Below are 19278 nucleotides of genomic sequence, written 5' to 3' on the forward strand. Positions count from 1 at the left end.
TATCCAAATAATCAAGAGTTCCAAATCTCGAATACTCAGATATTACTTACTTGTGATCAACGAGTTCGGTTGTGACAGTGGAAGAGGTTGACATTACATTCCTCCCAGCTACTTCAACAGCATCACATACCTTATCTATCAAAACATAACCAACAGTCTTAAATAATCATGAATATGGCCACATAAAAGTCGGGTTAAGTACATTATATAATATAAAGATTAGTGGACTTACTGAATCCGTCAAGAGATGCGAGGATGACTTCTCCAGGAAGAAGGCTAAAGAATTTCTTTCCTACTTTAGTGTTGGCCACTGAACTTGTAAAGAATCCAGAAACTTTAAGAACTCCAGAGAGAACGCTGTTTGCCACATTCTCTGTCATTTTGGTCATCTGCTTCACTCTGCATTGGTGATTACATAATGAGACACCAATACACAAGCAGCAATAATGACATTTAACAAGACTATATATATGTCATGTTTGGAACACAGATCGTCTCAGCTTTCCCAATTATACTCATCCAGGACACACAAGAACAAATCAAGACATACTATTTAAAGACAGTTTACACAAATTTCTATCTATCTAAACTGAATCAAAAATCACAAAAATTTAACAGAAAGCATTTAAAAAACACATACCTCCTGATTCTTTTCAAAGTGTCAGGATGAACTTCACTCTCTTTCTCAGCCTTCGACAACCTCCGTTTCATGAAACCATTACCCCAAATAAGCCTATCCATAGTCACATCACCACACCAAAGAATCCCTTTAATCAAATGACCAGAGCCAGTCGCAATCAGCTTCGCCGCCTTCCCACTATAATCCTCAACATTGGGAGCTAACGTCGTCCAATACGCCGAACATTGCCTCTCCACAATCTCTTTCCTCTCTCCAGTAAGCTCAACCGGAGACGTCTCTCTCGCCACCGTCACATCCAAAACCTTCTCCCCTGCTTCTTTCGCTTCCTCTGAGACTTGCTGAACCGTGAAACAGCTGTAATCCTCCAAGATCTTCTCAAGATCAACCAGCAAATGCTCTTGACCTTTCGAAGCAATCGTGAGTCCGTAGTTCAACATTTCGTCAGAGTTCTTCTTACCTCCAGCACCTCCGTCTTCTTCATCGCTTGTAGGTCGGAGCGTGAAGAAGTAATGAGACTCATCGACCTTGACCGAGTTCTCATCTTTAGTCAACGGCCATTGGATCTCACCGGCGACACTAGCGAGCACAGCGACAACTTTATCTCCTTGAACAATACGGATGATCGAGAGATCTCCGCACGCGAGCTCGACGCTGTAAGATTTGTCGATCAGGTGAAGAATCGCGCCGGAGATTTTCAAAATTACTTCCTCCGTCGCAGCGGGAGGAGCTGATACGGAGGAGGGGTTAGTCTCCGGTTGCTCAGGGAAGAGGTTACGAGCGAGATCGTTCATATCGAGAGAAGGATAGAGATTATTAGTGGAAGAGGATGAGGAGCTAGGGTTATGAGGAGGAGGAGCTTCGGGGTTCGATGTGTCAACTGTTGGGTAGAGAGATGAAGCTTGCTTGTCGCCGGAGGAAGCCATTGTCGTCGGATGATTAAGGAATGAATGAAGAAGAGAAGACTTTGGTATGGTTAAGATATTTATTTGAAGAAGGAAGGAAGGAAGGAAGGAAAGGGACAGAGTATTTGTGTCTCTGTCAATGATGGTGCCATGGTGAAGACGTGGAGGTTGCGCGTAAGTAACGCGTGTACCCGGTCTAAACCGGTTCGGTTTATAACTTAACCTTGTCGACATCTTTTTCCCGCGCTGTTACACGGTTTAGTTTTCTGATGTCGGTCGAGTCCATTTGTCTCGGAAATTGCATTTTAGTCATAAAAAGAGTGTACTGTTAGTAATTTTATATTTAGAATTATTTTTAAGTAATTCTAAATGAAATGACATAATCTTTTTTTATTTGAAAAGTTAAAAATAATTTATAATAAAAAATTTAACGCCTCTTTTGTAAATGAAATGCTCAATTGGTTGGAGAAGGTGTTGGAATGAATGGTTAGAATTAGTGGAAAGAATAGGCGGCTAGAGCTAATTTTGAGCAGTTGAAAATGTGGAAATCAACAATAAAAAAATATGGGCGTTTGGCAATTTACTTTTTTTTGCAACTTCAATTGCAAACAAAGTGATTGAATATATTTTTTTCTTGTATTAAAAATTTGTTCAAAATGACAGGTTTACAAAATATATATATATATATATATATATATAGGAAGATGATAATGTGTTTGTAATAATGCACATTGATAAATTATATCTCAATGGATTTTCAAATTGACCCAATAATCTTTATGTTTTATTAATAGTTTGGTTTTAACAATTTTAATTTTTTTTGCAAAAAAGAAAAAAAAAAACACAATTTCTTTATTGAGAGATTTACTTGAAAGAAGTTATAATTAGCCCAATTGTGAGACTAATTACATTTATTTGTTGGAATCATCACAACCACTAAAAAATATGATTTCTAATTTATTGATTTATTAATTTTTCATGTTATAAAATATAATGTCTTCTTCCATATTTTTACTATTTAATCAAATTAGTTTTTAAGAATTATAATTTAATATCATTTTACTAATCAACCGCTATAATGTTATCAATCAAGGTAAATATTCAACCGTTTTCTTTTACTATATCATTTTTAGATCTGCTATTTTTAACCGTTATCTTTATAACCGCTCGTAATTTTCTAACCATTTCGTTTAAACATGGTCACCAATCAAATCCATTGTTATTACAACTTATTAAATAGAACGCCAAGATGATCGGTTTGGCTAGAGACAGATGCCATGTTTCTAGAATTTAGGTTGTTTTCTATACCTCGTGGAGTATATAACCCAATAAGGAACATTTCAAGTTTTCTCTCTCGATCAATATGTCCTTTTGTCGAATTCTTCAACACTTCTGTTCCAAACAGCTAATCATTTCATAAGTCACAATAAACGAACAAACAATAAAGACGTAACTGAATCTGAAAGGTTCTAAAGTTTGGTGGGTACACAATATTCAGAGTCGGCGCTCAACTTTTTAGGGCTACAAGCAAAAAAAAAAAAAAAAACTAATTGCAGCTCATGGAGGTCAAACCTGAGAGGTAGTGCTAATATTAATACAACTTAACCACTGGTCTAAGAAAAACTTTTATTGAAAACGGCCGAAAGTTTCTATTTATATGCACGGCCGCAAGCCAATGCTTGGCTTGCTTGGCCTCTTGGCCGGCTCTGACAATATTAGTTACTGAATCTGAAAGGTTAGTCTCCAAATACGTATGCATGTTAATGCGCGACGCTAAACATGGTGGTTCGGTGATAAGCATCTCATCAATCTCTGGACTCCACGGCCGTATTGTGCCTGGCGGAGTGGCGTATGCTTGTTCTAAAGGTGGTGTTGACACCATGACAAGGATGATGGCTCTTGAGTTAGGTGTTTACAACTTACAAGATCAGAGTGAACTCGATTGCACCGGGGCTTTTCAAGTCAGAGATCACACAACACAAGGTCTTATGGAGAAAGAATGGCTCAAGACTGTGATCGAGCGGACTGTCCCGCTAAAGGTGCAACAAACCGTGGATCCGGGGATTAATCTCGTTCGCTATCTCATTCATGACTCTTCTCAATATATATCAGGGAATACATACATTGTTGATTCTGGGGTTCATTGCTTGGTCCGCCAATTTTTTCATCTCTCTAAAAGTCTGAACCCCAAATATTATGTGTTTTATTTAATGTAATGTAATAATAAGTGATACATACATATTCACATCTACTTTAAAAAAAAAAAAACAATATACTACTAACTTTTAACATGGTTAGATTTGGATAATCTGAATCAGAGCTCATCGTATTTGAGTTGCTTGTGTTCCACTTTAACTGGAAATCTCTTATTGACCCAAGCAATGTAACCACCGTCCATGTTTTTTACAGTCTTGAAGCCCTGTTACATGATCAAACAATCCCATATGAACTATCATCAATAAACTCAGATAGATACAAAGAAACAACGTTTATAGAGAGACTTAGATCCTCTGTTTTTATTCACGTCACAAGTAAAAAAAAGGCCAAGAAGGTTCATTAAGATCTTGAATATTTTGGTACTTACGGAAGAAACAAGAACTTTGGTAGCATACAATGATCTAACTCCCGATTTACAACCCTGTAAATAGAAGATTAAAACAACAGATTCAACTATCAGAACCAGTGAACTGAGTAAAAAATTATGCTTCCATATGATAAGGACAAGACTCATCAGTTTATCACCAGGACGAGATGATCGGTTTGGTTGCAGAAAGATGAAACATGTTCCAAGAAATTAGGGTTAATCTCTTGACCCAGTGGACTATATAACCAGAAAGGAACATTGAAGACTTTCTCTGAATCAACATGGCCTTTTTCGAATTCTTCAACAGTTCTGTTTTAAACAGCTCTCACACTTCAGAAAATATCGAGCAAACAATAGAGACGTGATTGAATCTGAACGGAGTAATTTTTTTTTACCGACATCAAGAAAAGTGTAGCCAGAATGAACAAGTTTATAGGCTTGGCTCACATCGATAGTAATATTAGCTTCTGGTTCTGAGCTTGATGAAGTCGTGCGACAAAGATGAATAGAAACAATGAAAAGAAGAAGAAATGATCTTATAACGTATAAAGAAACCATTTTAATTGCTGATTTATTGTTTCGGAAAGATGGAACAAGAATCAGTTAAATTTGTACAAGAATCGTGTTTAAATCAAGGTGCAATTAAAGCCGCCGTTGGATTCGAGTACTCTGTTTTCTTTTTGGCGGCAGAGGTGTATACCGCTACCGCCGTTGGATTCATTACCTGTTGTATTACATTTTGTTTTGTTTAAACCTTAAATGGGGATTATTTGACTCGGATCACTTTTGTGAATTTTTTTATAAACAATGTTCTTTAGGATTGGTTGACCAAACCACTCGTATATATTGAATCTCATTGACAAAGAAAGGGAAAATAATTTTTTTCTAGAAATATATATGCACATATGCAAAAAATCATATTTAGTAATTACTTGTTTATTTGCAAAAAGATATAGAAAAATGATATTTTTGCAAATGCCTCTTAAATTTCTATGTAAACCATAAATATTTTTATAATTAATAACTCAATAATGTAGATTTTTCTGCTGTAAATATATAACTAATATTCCAAAATAATGATGCAAAGAAATTGTATATTTGGTGAAAGAAAAAATATTAAAAAACTCTTTTAACGTTTTAACATCGTAGAAAGAAAACACTAGCTAATTTTCGCCTCAAAAAAATGTGGATTCAAGAACATTGTTTTAGTATGAGATAATCTTATAGATATTTTGGACACAAATAAAAAAAAGATCTTGCAGAAAATTCTTGATTAGTGGACATTAGTTTCAGTTCACCTCTGAAGTTTTTATTAAGTCTTGATTAGTGGACATTAGTCTTGTCTCCTAAAAAATACGATCATCGACACTTCCCACGTTCGAAGATCGACTGGTTGTCATATAGATTAACTAATACCATTTTGACAATTGAGAGTGCCGAGCTATTGAAAAGAGATATCCGTCGTATATCTGAGTTTTATTTGTAAGTCTCTCTACCTACATCATACATATGACCATTAAACTAACTACTGAGCCACCCTTCCTAGGATTCGGAGTTCTAATTAATGGTCATATGATATGTATAAACATGTTCTTTGACCCTTTTTTATGGTTTTGGCTAAAGAAACCCTCATTTGTATGTGCCTCGCTCTCTCTCTTATTAAACTTACATTTATCTTTTTGGACATGAATACAATTTTTTTACCAACATTACTTTATATATAAAAAAAAAAAAGGTCGGTGCCGTATTGATATCACCAAAGTGCACTCCCCACCCAAGAAACCGCAACAGCCAAAACGCGCAATGATAACGTAACTGATGCTATACCGGACGCGTCGGAAACGCTAACTGCCGTCGGTTGCATACTCGGTGATGCACGCTTCTTCACTCTAAAAACATACGTCGCATGATTTGCAATTTACTAATCATGAATTAAATATTTTTAAGTTAAATTTTGAGTTACAATATATTATGGTTGGTTGATTTATAGTTCTAATTTTGAGTTTTATATTCTTTTGTAAAATTGCTAACTTAAAAAGATAACGGAAAATCTCATGTGTTAATTAAAGTCTTTTTGTTAATTGATTATTAAAAAAACAAACCCGTTGTATTATGTCAACAAAAAGACTTACAAGTTACATCTGTTCTTGCAAACTTAACATAAAAAAAAAGACAAAGAAGGCGACGGCGGATCTAGGTCTTTGAATGTTTTCGATTGGCTCTTGCTCGGAGTTTACTGGGTTTTTCGCTACGGCTTGACTTTGGAACCTTTCCCTGGATTCCGGGTTGTATTGGTCCATCAGAACGAGGTTCGATGCTCTTTCTAAAGAAGATTCATTATCGATATCTTAGATATGGTTTATTTTTGGGATATTGGGTTTGTCTCGAAACGTGGAATCTGGAATGTGAGATTCGATCAGTGGGGATGGGGATTACGATTGCGGTATCTCGGATCTCTCCCTTTTTGAGATTCGATTGTCTTGTACGACCTCACACTTCCGGTGATTACGGCTTTGGGATTCGATATGGAGTCTTGGTCTTTGTTCATATCAGATCAGGTTTGATTGGCTTTTCATGGTGAATAATTGTGATTCGACTTCCTGTTTTGGAGGATTTGGTATTGCCTTCGGATACTATGTTGGTGGTTGCGTATCAAGGGAATATCAATTATCATTACTTCATGAATTTGTTGGGATCTCTTGCTCGCGGTTTTTGGAAAATTTGGGTGTATAAAGAGGAATGCATAGCAGTATTCAGTCCTCATCACATCAACTTTGCTTTCGAGTTCTCAGTATTTGGCTATATCTTTTGCTTATTTCTTTGGTGCAGGTGGTTTTCTTTGGTTTTTTCGATCATGTCTCAGAGTGGTCTATTGGGAAAGAGTGTGAAGGGTAAGAGTGAAGAGGGGATGGCCCCGAAGCGGAGAATCAAAATCCCATATTTTGATAACTCGGCTTTGATTGCAGGTTACTCGAAGACGGTCGTGGGGCGTTGTATGAATCCTTGGATGCAGGACATGAAATCCCTCTTGTTCATGCTTCCCAGGATCTGGCATTTAGAAGGGAAGGTTGTGGGAGCTGACTTAGTCCTTGGAAAGTTCCCGTTTGATTTCGACAATGAGGATGACATCACGGAAGTTCTCCAGATGACTCCATTCCATTTCGATCGCTGGAGGGTGTCAATGGTTCGCTGGAGTCCAACGGTGGATCCGGCATATCCTTAGGATCTAACATTTTGGATCAAGGTTTGTGATGTTCCCTTTCAATTTTGGGCCGAACCAACCTTCCGTAGTATCGGATCAGAGCTTGGTCGAGTGGAAGCGATCGATATTGATGGTAGAAGGGTGAGAGTTACAGTAAATGGTTTCAAACCTTTGTGCTTTGAAACGGTGATCGAGTTTTATAATGGCGAGGAGACCATTGTCACTCTCCTATATGAGAGACTTCATGGCTTCTGCAAGAAGTGTTTCAGCCTCTACCACAGTGTGGATCACTGTCCTTTGTGGGTTACTTCTAAGATCACTCCTGGTTTACATATCCCCATGGAGGACGATACGGTGCGTTCTCTACAGAGCTATAAAGGAGCGGTCACAAATGATAGGAACAAAGGTAAAGGAAAAGTAAAGGAGGTGGAGGGTAAAGGGAAGGCACATACCAATGTCAAGCACCAGCCGCTCAAAGGGAAACAGGAATCAAGGATAAAGATTCGGTCAGAGGGAGAGGCGGGTGACCCCTCAAAATCTCGTTGGTTCACCAATTACGCAAAGTTCAATGACCACCGCCATTTGACTCGGGTTGCTGCGACTGCTTCATCTTCTTCTGGAGCAGGTCTGGTTGACGAACTAAACTAGGACAAATCCTGATTGCTGAGGAACAAGGGGCTTTGCAGTCTGTGGTAATTGGCGTTCCACCATTGAAGCGGGTTCGGAGACCTCTCTTTCAGGATGTCACTAATACTGATCAAGGAGAGGGGGTAGCTTCCGGTACGGCTGTGACCCTACCAGGTACTGGTTCCACTGATCATGTTGACGATTTGTTAGGTACATGGTCACTTGATTCAGATGCTATGCAGACTGATTTGGCGGACGAAAACCTTGGTAATGCCCCTGTGGTTACTCTTTTGTCAAGTGCAGAACTGGTTCGTGAGGAGACAGGGGAAGACCCGGAGGTTCCTGCTGAGCAGCTGGTGACTCAGGTTGGGATCGCAGATCCAGGTTCAGAGGTTTTTGATGCTGATTAGAAGGGTGATGAAGAAGTGGAGGCTCCTTTGGAGGAGCCAACTGTGGATCTCTCGGTTTCGGCTGCTGCTGAAGGTGATGACGCTTCTGCAGAAGAGTAGTCCACCGATATGAATGTTGATGCCAACGTTGAGTCCGCTCCGCCGGTGGATAAGGTCCGTAAGCCCAAGCCTCCTTTGGCGCTTAAAGGAATTGCTTCTAAGAAACTGAATGTTTATTTGCGTACAACACCAAGGAAACGTCCTGCTCCAAAAGCTAATGATTTGGCGGGGGAAGGACCAAACCCGAGGAACTAGGATCAGGAGAAAGGGATAAATGGTGGGTCAGAGCCACCTAAACCAATGCAGAATAAATGAAGATTTTGAATTGGAATTCCCAAGGGCTTGGAAACAAAGCAACTATTGGGTATCTTAGGGATTTATGGGGGAAGCATAGGCCTGATTTTTTATTTTTATCTGAAACTAGACAGCCTTTATCTTGTTTGGAATCTTTTGTTGGTCATTTTTGTTCTTCAACCTTAAAAACGGGGTATCCTATCGGTTGTAGTGGCAGTTTAGCCTTATTTTATAATAATGATTATGATATTTCAGCTTTATTTGAATCTAATAGATTGATTGATGTGGAACTTACTTATAAAGGACAAATAATCTTTTTTACTTTTGTTTATGGTGATCCGGTTCCAGCAAACCTTGGCCAAGTATGGGAAAGTTTAACGCGAATTGGTTTATCTAGAGATTCTCCTTGGTTCCTTATTGGAGATTTCAATGAATTGAAAGGCAATCATAAAAAGTGTGGAGGGAAACTCTGTCACGCATCCTCCTTTGTTGGTTTTAACACAATGATTCGACATTGTGGTTTATTAGAGTTTCCTGCGGTTGGGGACAGTCTATCTTGGCGTGGTTGGCGAGACAAGAAACTAATCCGTTGTCGCCTTGATCGAGCCTTGGCCAATGAGAAGTTATATGATATCTTTAGTAATGCTTTCACGGAATATTTACCTATGGTAGCCTCAGACCATAAACCGGTTTTAGCACTTCTTGAGGATAAAATCCAGAAAGGGAGAAGCTGCTTTCGGTTTGACCGACGGTGGCTTGATAAAGAGGGTTTATTTGGTGCCATTTCAGAAGGCTGGGATTCTGGGGTAGCAATTCCAACGGGCAATTTTATGGACAAGATCATTAAATGCCGTCAAACAATCTCCTAGTGGCGGAAAGCGCAAGCCCCTTATGGTCGGGAAACTGTTGAGGATCTAAAGAACCAATTGGCAACTGCCCAGGCAGATGATTCTGTCTCTGTTGAGACCATTTCGGAACTAACTTGGAAACTTCGTGAGGCTTATCGTAACAAAGAAATTTATTGGTATCAGAAGAGTAGGAGTCGATGGATGCGTTTTGGGGATCAAAATACTAGTTATTTTCATGCGCAGACAAAAAAAAGACGAGCTAAGAACCGCATTGTGGGTCTTTATGATGAGACTGGAAATTGGGTTACGGAAGAGACGAAGGTTCAGGGCAAAGCTGCCTCTTATTTCCAGGACCTTTTCACATCCTCTGACCCTTCGGATTTCGAGGAAACACTGGGTGAAGTGTGTTTGTCTATCACGGGTGAAATTAATGAGTTCTTGACACGATTAATCACTGAACAGGAAATCAAAGAGGTTTTGTTTATGATGCATCCTGATAAAGCTCCAGGACCGGATGGTATGACAGCCCTTTTTTATCAGCGTGCATGGGATACAGTTAGATCTGATCTAACGCTCTTGGTAAATTCTTTCTTTCAGGATGGTATTTTTGACAAAAGACTAAATATGACAAGTATTTGTCTTATTCCAAAAGTGGATAAACCAACTCGGTTGACTGAATGGAGGCCCATCAGTCTTTGTAATGTTGGCTATAAGATTATCTCAAAGATAATACGTCAACGTCTGCGTTCTTTTTTGCCGGCATTGATCTCTGAGACATAGTCGGCCTTTGTGGAGGGGCGTTTGATTACGGATAATATTTTGATTGCTCAAGAGATGTTTCATGGTCTCTGTACTAACCCTTCTTGCAAGGGTAAGTTTATGGCCATTAAAACAAATATGCGTAAGGCCTACGATCAAGTAGAATGGTCTTTTATTGAACATTTGTTGCGGAAATTTGGTTTTTGCGAAAAATGGATATCTCGGATTATGTGGTGTGTTACATCAGTTCAATATAAAGTTCTAATAAATGGTCAACCACATGGGTCCATACTCCCTTCTAGAGGGCTTAGACAGGGAGATCCTTTGTCACCATACCTCTTTATTCTTTGCACTGAGGTTCTCATTGCCAATCTCCGCAAGGCAGAGCGGTTCAAGCTTATCATGGGTATTAAGGTGTCGACTGCTTGTCCTGCGGTCTCTCACTTGTTATTTGTAGACGATATTCTTTTTTTCTGTCGCGCTACGAAAGAGCAGTGTGAGACTGTCCTTGGGATCCTTCGACAGTATGAACGGGTTTCTGGACAGCAAATAAACTTTCAGAAATCTTCGGTTCAATTTGGGCATACAGTTGATGCGGTCTTACAAGAGGAACTAAAAGGAATACTGGGGATCACCAATTTGGGTGGTATGAGATCTTATTTGGGCATCCCTAAGAGCCTAGGAGGCTCAAAAACAAAGGTTTTTTCATTTGTCCAGGATCGATTGCAAATACGGACAGGTGGATGGCCTGCCCAGTTGCTGTCTAGGGGGGGAAAGAGGTAATGATCAAATCAGTAGCGACTATCGTCCCTACCTTTGTCATGTCATGCTTCCGCCTCCGGAAAACGGTCACACGGAAACTCACTAGCTCGGTTTCCAATTTTTGGTGGAGTGCTTCCGGAGACACACGAGGGCTACACTGGTTAGTGTTGGATAAGTTATGTGTTGATAAGCTTGATGGAGGTTTGGGTTTCCGGTGTTTGGATGATTTTACCACCACTTTGTTAGCTAAACAACTTTGGCGGTTGATCACAGCTCCAGATTCATTATTTGCTAAGGTTTTTAAAGGTCGATACTATAGGCATTCTAATCCGTTGGATCCAATAAAATCTTATTCGCCATCTTATCGATGGCGAAGTATGGTGTCTGCTCGTCCTCTGGTAAACAAAGGACTCATTAAACGAGTAGGATCCGGTGACTCCATTTTATTCAGATCCTTGGATCCCTGCTCAATCCCCGAGACCAGCATTGTGTTTGGGATCGCCTATTGATCCCACACTTAAAGTTGAAACCTTTCTTGACAGGAGTTCACATTCCTGGAATCTGGCTTTACTTTCGGCCTCTTTCGAGCCGGAGGATGTTGCCATTATTTATGCTTTACCTATTGGTAAACCAGATTCACCGGATAGGTTGGGTTGGCATTTGACAAAGACTGGTCTATACACAGTTAAATCTGGGTATAATGCTTTACGTCAGAACCAGGAGGTCTCTGCATTTGCTTCTGGCCCTAACATTATTCCTTTATAGGCGTTTGTCTGGCAGATTTGGTGCCCACCAAAAATTAGACATTTTTTATGGCAACCAATTACAGGTTGTATGGCGACCACAACTAATCTGCGGCGACGCGGCATGACCTGTGATCTTGACTGTGGCCGTTGTGGTGGATCTGAGGAAACAATCAATCATGCTCTATTTTTATGCCCTCCGGTTTGGCAGGTCTGGGCTCTGTCCTCCTTCCTGACATCCCCGAACTGTTTTCCTTCAGAATCTGTCTATGCAAACATGGACTATTTATTTTGGAGATCCCAGCAGAATCCTTCAGCGGATATCTTCCCATGGATTCTATGGTATATTTGGAAGGCCAGGAATGATAAATTTTTTAGCAATTTGGACCCCAACCCGCTAGCAATTTTACAGCTAGCGGAGGAGGAAGCAAAACTTTGGTTCTCGGCACAAGCGGACACAGTAGAAATCTCTCATCAGAATGGGTCTCATCCCACTACTGGTCCTATGCTTACGGAAATGGCTCCAGCCAACAGATACACGAACAGTTCTCGATGCTATGTGGGCGGATCTTGGAAGGTGACTGACCAGTATACAGGCCGAGGATGGTATTGCATTTCCCCTGAGGGGTAATCTCCCACTATGGGTGCATCTAACCTTCGTCGTAGCTTGTCACCCCTCCATGCAGAAGTGGAGCTCTAATATGGGCAATGCGCTGTATGATTGGGGCGGATATTGAAAATGTTGTTTTTCTCACAGGCTGTTCTGATTTGGTGAAGATGGTGTCTTCGCCATCCGAGTGGCCTGCCTTCAAGACATATTTGGATGAGATTGAGGTGGACAAGGAGGAGTTCCTATCCTTTACACTAGCCCAAGTCCCCCGAACACAAAATGGTAATGCAGACAAGCTAGCACGACGTGCTAGAACCTAGCCACATCAAATTACCTTTGTAAACGTTTTTCCTACCAATTGGCTCATTTGAGCTGATCTTATACTTTGCTGTCAAAAAAAAAAACCGTTGTATTATATTCGTAAATTATTCAGAACAACCAAAAGAAATAATATCAACTTCGAGACATTATAAAACAAATACCAATTTCCCTAAGATCTATATATACATTTTTGGAGACATTATAAAACAAATCCTCAAATTGGCATTTATTTACAGGCATGTCATTGACAGTAAATAATTAATTTAATAAACAAATTAATTCTACTTATATTTGATTTTTTATAGAAACTAATTATTTTAAAAGGTAACAAACATAATTTTAAATGTATAGAGATTTTATTTTCTTATTTTATAAGGAGGTGAGTGAAGATGTATTGTTCTGTAAAAATTTGAAAAACTGATTTGAGAAAAAGTGACTTTTAGCCTCACATACTATATTTTACTTTCACGGATTTCGTATGATGAGTTTTTGCAGATTAAAAATCTTTGAACATATTGCGTGATCCGCCTAGCATGGCATGTTTGGACTATAGAACCAACACTAAAACTATTAGTTTATTTCATATACTATAGATTTGTAGCCATAGTTTGGAAAATTAACTTATAAATTATTTAGTATATGAACTACAAAATATTACACATACTACAACACATTCTTAATATTCCAAAAAAAAGTAATTGTATACACATAAAAATATACATTAACATACCATAGAGACAAAACTAACATATACATATACTTCTGTTTAATTATAGAAAACAAAACTAAGTGTTTTAAAATTTTATATTATATCTAATAACAAATTTAATGTAATTAGGTTATATAAACTGTATAAAACGTAAAAAAAAAAAAAAAATATTATAAACAAAATTATAAATCAATTAGATAAAATTTAATTAATTGGAAATTTGAAAATTAAATAAATTAAAAATATTATTTAAAATACATTAATTTATAATTTAGTTATGCGGTGTAGTGCGTTAACATATTAAAAAAATTCACTTCCTTATTTGAAAATTCAAAAAGTTATGACGTAAATTCAAAAAAATTCACTTCCGATTTAATTTCCTTATTCCGTAAATTTAATACAAATATATTAAATTGAAGAAACTGAAGGACAAAAAGTGATGACGTAATCAGCACCGGAGCAAGTAAAGGTGCTTGTACCGTCGTCGTAAGCGTAACTGTAAGCCGTCGGACAAGCATTCTTAAAAAAAACAGCGTACTCGCTAGGCTTACACGTGTCCGGCGTTCCAAACGCGCCGCTACAGCAAAACTCCGGCGTTCCAAACGCCTCACAAGCGCTCTTGCACGCCACACCTGTCGTTCCAGCTGCTTCAACCGTTACTTTAAGCTGCTCCGGACACACACCGTTGAGATCCGCCGCGCAGCCTGCGGTGTTGCACTTACCGACTCCGTTGGCTCCGCCGTTAGGGACGATTGTCATTGGTAAGTTGTAACCGTCCACGAGGCTGACGTCGTAGAAATCGAGATTTTCGGCGCCGTTGAGTGTGAATTCGGCTAACGTAGCTGGAGGGATTGCTCCGGCACCAGAACACTCGATTTGGGACGAGGCGCAGTCGCCGGTGACGCAAGTGAATCTCCCGGTGGTTTCGTTTTGGTTGCAGAGTGTGCGTCCCCATATGCGGCCGGACCAAGCGGCGGGTATGGAGATGAGTCGTGACTCGGAAGAGCTGAGTTGGAAACCGGTGGTAGGTAATGGAGCGGTGCCGGCGCCAGAGAGAAGTCCCGGCCAGACGGTGTAGTTGCACTGGTTAACGATGGTGAAAGTGGTGGAGGAACCACCATTGATGAGAAACAGAATCACAAGGAGAAAGGACGAGACTTTAGCCAAACCCATTGTTCCGATGAGATGTTTTGTATTGTAAGATCTAAAGTAGAAGTTGGAGATTATATTTATAAGAGAATTTGGGGATTTGTGTAATGGAAAGTTCCATAAAAATAAATTTGTACTACTATATGATGAGTCGGCACACTGCAGATTCATTGATTATTTCCTTTATTTCAGTATTAAAACTTGAATAATGGAAACTGCGAATTAAGTTTTTTATTTATTTACTTAATTCCCCCTTTTTACAATTTTACATTTTCGTTTTTATGCTATTTGTTGATCATCTTGCTAAATTAAAAACTAGAAATTTAGATTTAAGGTTTAAAGGAAGAAAAAGGTCTCTTTTGTTTGTTAGGGAAAAAGTTATGTTTCACTTTTTGCTTATTGTGTAGGTTAATTGTGTGGGTCTATGGGATGTGTTGAGGTTGGGTCAACGAGAATTGAAGCTTGTCTTTGGGTATGTTATGACACACATGTTTATTTATTGCTATATATCAATCTAAATTCATACTTTAGTTATAGGTTCTTTCAATCTAGGTAGGACGATCAATTTGTTATAACAGTAGACGTGAGATTTCCAATGCTAAATCGGGAAGAATCATCACAAATGCAATAAGCACTACAAGAGTTTCCTAAAACAAGATCTAAGGAGACTGAATATAAAATTTGCCCACAATAGTACAAAGAGATCAGTCAAGTTTTAGCAATCTTGGTATACACAGAAGTGAGCATAACAGATTACAGACTAGATTGGATCTTTTATGTCATCACATCACACACATTGTAAAGAAAAGACACGAAACTGCAACTAATGGAATCACACACATATCATCCAAGTCTCAAACTTGTAGGATCAACAAAAGCAGTGAATAGGTTTGCAAATACCAGTCATAAGAAAAAAAACGCCAAAAGAAACCATCCTAAACGACTCTAGCAATCACACTATAGTCATTACACCAAAAAGGAGCCTTAGGTAGAAAGATTAATAGAAAACAAAGAGGTATATGAACATTACTCTCTTCTTTGCTTTAAGCAACCAAAGAACATTCCCTTGCAAAGTGACCTTCCTTGCCACAATTGAAGCACTTGCCACTGCCACCACCACCACCGCCGCTTGCGCTTCCTCTCCGATCACAGTCACGAGCCATATGGCCAGATTCTCCACATTCGTAACAACCACCAGCACCACCAGAAGGTCTCTTGCTGGTGCAAACTCTGGCAATATGGCCAACTCCGCCACAGGTATAGCAAGTGTTCCCACCACCGCCGCCACCTCCAACGTTTTGCCTACAGTCTCTAGCGAAATGTCCAACACCACCACACAAGTAGCATTCATCACTGCCAGATCCACGACCACCACCTCCATACCTATTTCCACCACGACAATCCTTCGCCAAATGACCAACCTCTCCGCAAGTATAACACGGACCGCCACCGCCACCTCCGCCTCCAAAGTTCCCACCACCGCTCTGCCTAGTACAATCCCTAGCAAAGTGTCCTACATCACCACATTTGTAACATTCACCTTCGCCGCCGCCAGATCTACGAACACCGCCACCTCCAAAGGTTTTCCCACCACTACCACCGCTACAATCCTTAGCCATATGACCAATCTCACCGCAATTAAAACAACTACCGCCGCCACCACGGGAACTATTCTCTTTCTTGTTAAGAGAACCGCCGCCTGGAGCAGTAACATCAATGGCCTTAGTCTTCCTGTCGCTTCCAAGCGTGATCGCGTACTCAACCGATTCACCAACAGTCAAGCTACGGAAACCATCGGAGACGATTGAAGATTGGTGAACAAAAAGCTCTTCGCCGCCAACATCGGGAGTGATGAAACCGTAGCCCTTACCATCGCTGAACCAATTAACTTTTCCGGTAAATCTCGCCGCCGATTGATCTTCCATGGCCATTAGATCAGAGAAAAAAGGTAATTAAAGAAAAAAGAAACTCGAAGCCGTTTTGATCATCAAAAAGGGTAAAACTGAAAACCCTAAATTGCGAGATCTAATTAACTCCTAATTTCTGATTATGACATTTAATTCGCCACGTCAGCTCCCTTATCTATCGGCCGGTTGTTACACGTGCGTGCGCATTTTGGATCGGATCAGCCCCATGTTTTATAGCTTATGAAATGGGCCTGTTTATTTAAGGATTTATAAAGTACTCAGCATACTACACTAAAACCTTTATAAATTAATAAGGTCGGGACCATAAAATTTTATTAATTTATAGAGATTTTAATTTATCGATAATTATTAATTTATATAGATATTTTCTCACTTTCATATTGAAAATTTTTCTATTACAAAATAAGATACTTTTGTTATCATTCACATTTTTAAAAAATTTTCTTAATTTATAATCTTGGTTATCGTAATAGGATGAATGTCAAGTTTTTAATAGATTATCTAGGTAAAAATGAGAAATGTTAGAATTTTAGAGTTTAGAAAAAGTTGTTACTACTATCTTTCATGGTAATGATGAAGTCGCAGAAGATATTGCGGTACCTTTAAAACCAATTACTAAAGAAGCAATTATTGCATCTATGACTCTTCACAATTTATGGATGCGATTTGAAAATATAACAACAAACAAAAATTAGAGATGAGCTCCAACAAGAATGCAAATTTAAGAATAGACAAACAATAATATAATCATATTTCACTAGATTTTCTTATATATATATATATATATATTAGTTTATATGATTATTAATTTATGATATTGATGGCACCATATTTTTACATGAGATTTCCAAAAAAATTATTATCTTATTATTTTATCGAAATGTGTCATTTTTTATATCGACCCAAGTCGGGACCGGAAGAATTTATTAATTTATAGCGAGTATTAATTTAAAGAGTGTTAATTTACAGAGGTTCTACTGTATATGGTAGGTTTTCACACCGTTTAAAAAGGTAGAAACCTAAAACATCTCTAAAACATTTTTTTTTTTTTTTTTTTTGCATTTGTCTAACTTGCTGTACTAGAAAACCTACAAATAGTGGCGAGAACAAAATTTTAAAAACAGCTTTTTACATTAACTCTAAAAAAATATGTAAATTTTACTTGTACTAAATGCTAATTTGCAATTGCAGTTTACTCGCGAAAACACTGTTGATAGAATGCGTGTCGGTTTTAGTTAATTTTCTTTGTATTTGTATTGTATTGGCTTTGGAGTAGAGTTAAGGTTGGTAGCAGCTTGTTTGGTTCTCAATTCTGTTTCCTTTACCAAACCTGGACACTCTTTCTCTTCGTGTGTTAGTCAAAGACAGTAGGTGCAATACTTCTTGACCCCTTTGTAGTCCAGGGAAACAAACACTTTTCCTCCACTTGGGAATTCTACACTGTTTCCTTTGTTAGGGGTGGAAGTCCATTGATTAACACCTTGATTTTTGCAGACGAGGCATTAATCTCAAGATCCTAGAATTCACCAAGTTCCTTAACGATTATTTGGAGCATTTCGGATTACTAGTAGTGCTTGGGGAATCATTGGAGTTCTATCCAGAAAGGAATTGGTGACAGCTTGTCCTATGGGAAGGTTGTTAAAGGGTGGGGACCAGGATTCGAGGAACGCCTGGCGCACCAATAACCTACTGGTGGATTGGGATATCCACAGTGATGGGTTATGATCGATGCCCTGCAGGGCCAGCTTGGGGTCCGTTGGGACGGTAGCGGAGGGCTAGTAGGGTCCACGGACTGTCTGTTGGGATAGCTAGAGGGGGATAGTGGGGTCCGCGGGACGGGTTGTCACACCTTTCTAGTGGTAAGACAATCTCTTTTCCATGACTCGTTCTTTATCAGGGGTTAAAGCAGGGTGAAGGTTTCCGAAGTTGTTAATAAGCGAATACGTTTTTCAGAAAGGTTTTCGCATTGGTGAGATAGGTTTCACAGAAGGTTTGCAAGGGTTAAACAGGAATACAAGGTTTAAAAGCACGCTAGTGGGGATGAATTACAGTGAAAAGGCAGTTTGGGAGGTGAGGAGGAGCATTTGCAAGAAGGATACGTCATTGAAAAACACACTTAGATCGTTAGAGCTTGCCATGGTTGGGGAAGGACCGATGAACAATACTTATTTTAGAAGGAAGAGTTAGATGAGATCTGATTAGAAGACTCTATCATTCTTCTTTTGTCTTTTTTGGGGAATGTGCCTGGGAGAGTTTTTAAACTCAAAATCAAAGGAGTTCACCCTTTTAGCTTGGCACAACTAAAATGAGCTTTTTACATCACACACAATTCATACCAAAACTACTTGATAAACCAAAAATCTAAAATAGATGAAACCAAACTGAACTCAAACTCGACCTAACTTGTCGGTTAAGCTATTATCTTTCATTCTTCGGAATATAAATAGCAATCATCGACCACCTAAAAATACAAATCATCAGTTAAAAAGATCTTGAAATAAGAAAGTGAGGCGTGTTATGAATATATCTACTATTGTATGGATGCCCATTATCGGCTCATTAGTAGACTTGTAAACCCTAATATGTATCCCTATATATATGTTATGTCATATGGTACTGATAAATAATACAAGAGAACAATTCCCTAAACCTCTTGTTCTAATACGTTATCAGCACGAGTCTCTAACCCCTAGCCTAGCCGTTTTGTAAAAAAAAAACCTAGCCGTCAACGTTGTGTTTTCCCACCGGAAA

At 38.9% G+C, this 19278-nt stretch overlaps 3 protein-coding genes and 2 pseudogenes across 5 annotated transcripts in view; 1 reads left to right on the forward strand and 4 right to left on the reverse strand.

Annotated features, from left to right (window-relative positions):
* The window catches only part of LOC104767087 (protein EARLY-RESPONSIVE TO DEHYDRATION 7, chloroplastic-like), a 9952-nt gene extending 8333 nt beyond the window's left edge, over positions 1-1619 (reverse strand). The window contains exons 1-3 of one of the 2 annotated variants that reach the window (XM_010491120.2): positions 641-1619; positions 233-399; positions 8-135 (exon numbers count right to left, since the gene is read on the reverse strand). In XM_010491120.2, coding sequence (XP_010489422.1) covers positions 47-135; positions 233-399; positions 641-1563 — 1179 coding nt within the window. In that variant the 5' untranslated portion in view covers positions 1564-1619 and the 3' untranslated portion in view covers positions 8-46. Of the gene's footprint in view, positions 1-7; positions 136-232; positions 400-640 lie in introns of those variants that run through there. The other variant, XM_010491119.2, reaches the window with a different exon arrangement.
* Positions 2912-3864, forward strand: LOC104767090 (annotated as a pseudogene).
* Positions 3724-4737, reverse strand: LOC104767089 (annotated as a pseudogene).
* Positions 13811-14690, reverse strand: LOC104767091 (thaumatin-like protein 1b). The gene has a single exon (XM_010491122.2). The coding sequence runs from the start codon at positions 14621-14623 to the stop codon at positions 13859-13861; it is 765 nt and encodes a 254-aa protein (XP_010489424.1). The 5' UTR covers positions 14624-14690; the 3' UTR covers positions 13811-13858.
* LOC104767092 (cold shock domain-containing protein 3) lies at positions 15260-16653 on the reverse strand. Of its 2 annotated transcripts, XM_010491124.2 has the most exons (2): positions 16077-16652; positions 15260-16046 (listed from the first exon to the last, which is right to left on the reverse strand). In XM_010491124.2, the coding sequence occupies exons 1-2, from the start codon at positions 16528-16530 to the stop codon at positions 15643-15645; spliced, it is 858 nt and encodes a 285-aa protein (XP_010489426.1). In that variant the 5' UTR covers positions 16531-16652; the 3' UTR covers positions 15260-15642. The 2 variants fall into 2 exon arrangements, with proteins under 2 accessions (XP_010489426.1, XP_010489425.1); XM_010491123.2 differs by having other exon boundaries at positions 15260-16653.

This window comes from Camelina sativa, chromosome 19 (assembly GCF_000633955.1).
Source record: "Camelina sativa cultivar DH55 chromosome 19, Cs, whole genome shotgun sequence".
Taxonomy (NCBI): Eukaryota; Viridiplantae; Streptophyta; class Magnoliopsida; order Brassicales; family Brassicaceae; genus Camelina; species Camelina sativa.

What these genes read in the sequence shown, in the direction of transcription:
- LOC104767091 (XM_010491122.2), bottom strand. Translation starts at nt 14,623, where the DNA reads ATGGGTTTGGCTAAAGTCTCGTCCTTTCTCCTTGTGATTCTGTTTCTC.
- LOC104767092 (XM_010491123.2), bottom strand. Translation starts at nt 16,530, where the DNA reads ATGGCCATGGAAGATCAATCGGCGGCGAGATTTACCGGAAAAGTTAAT.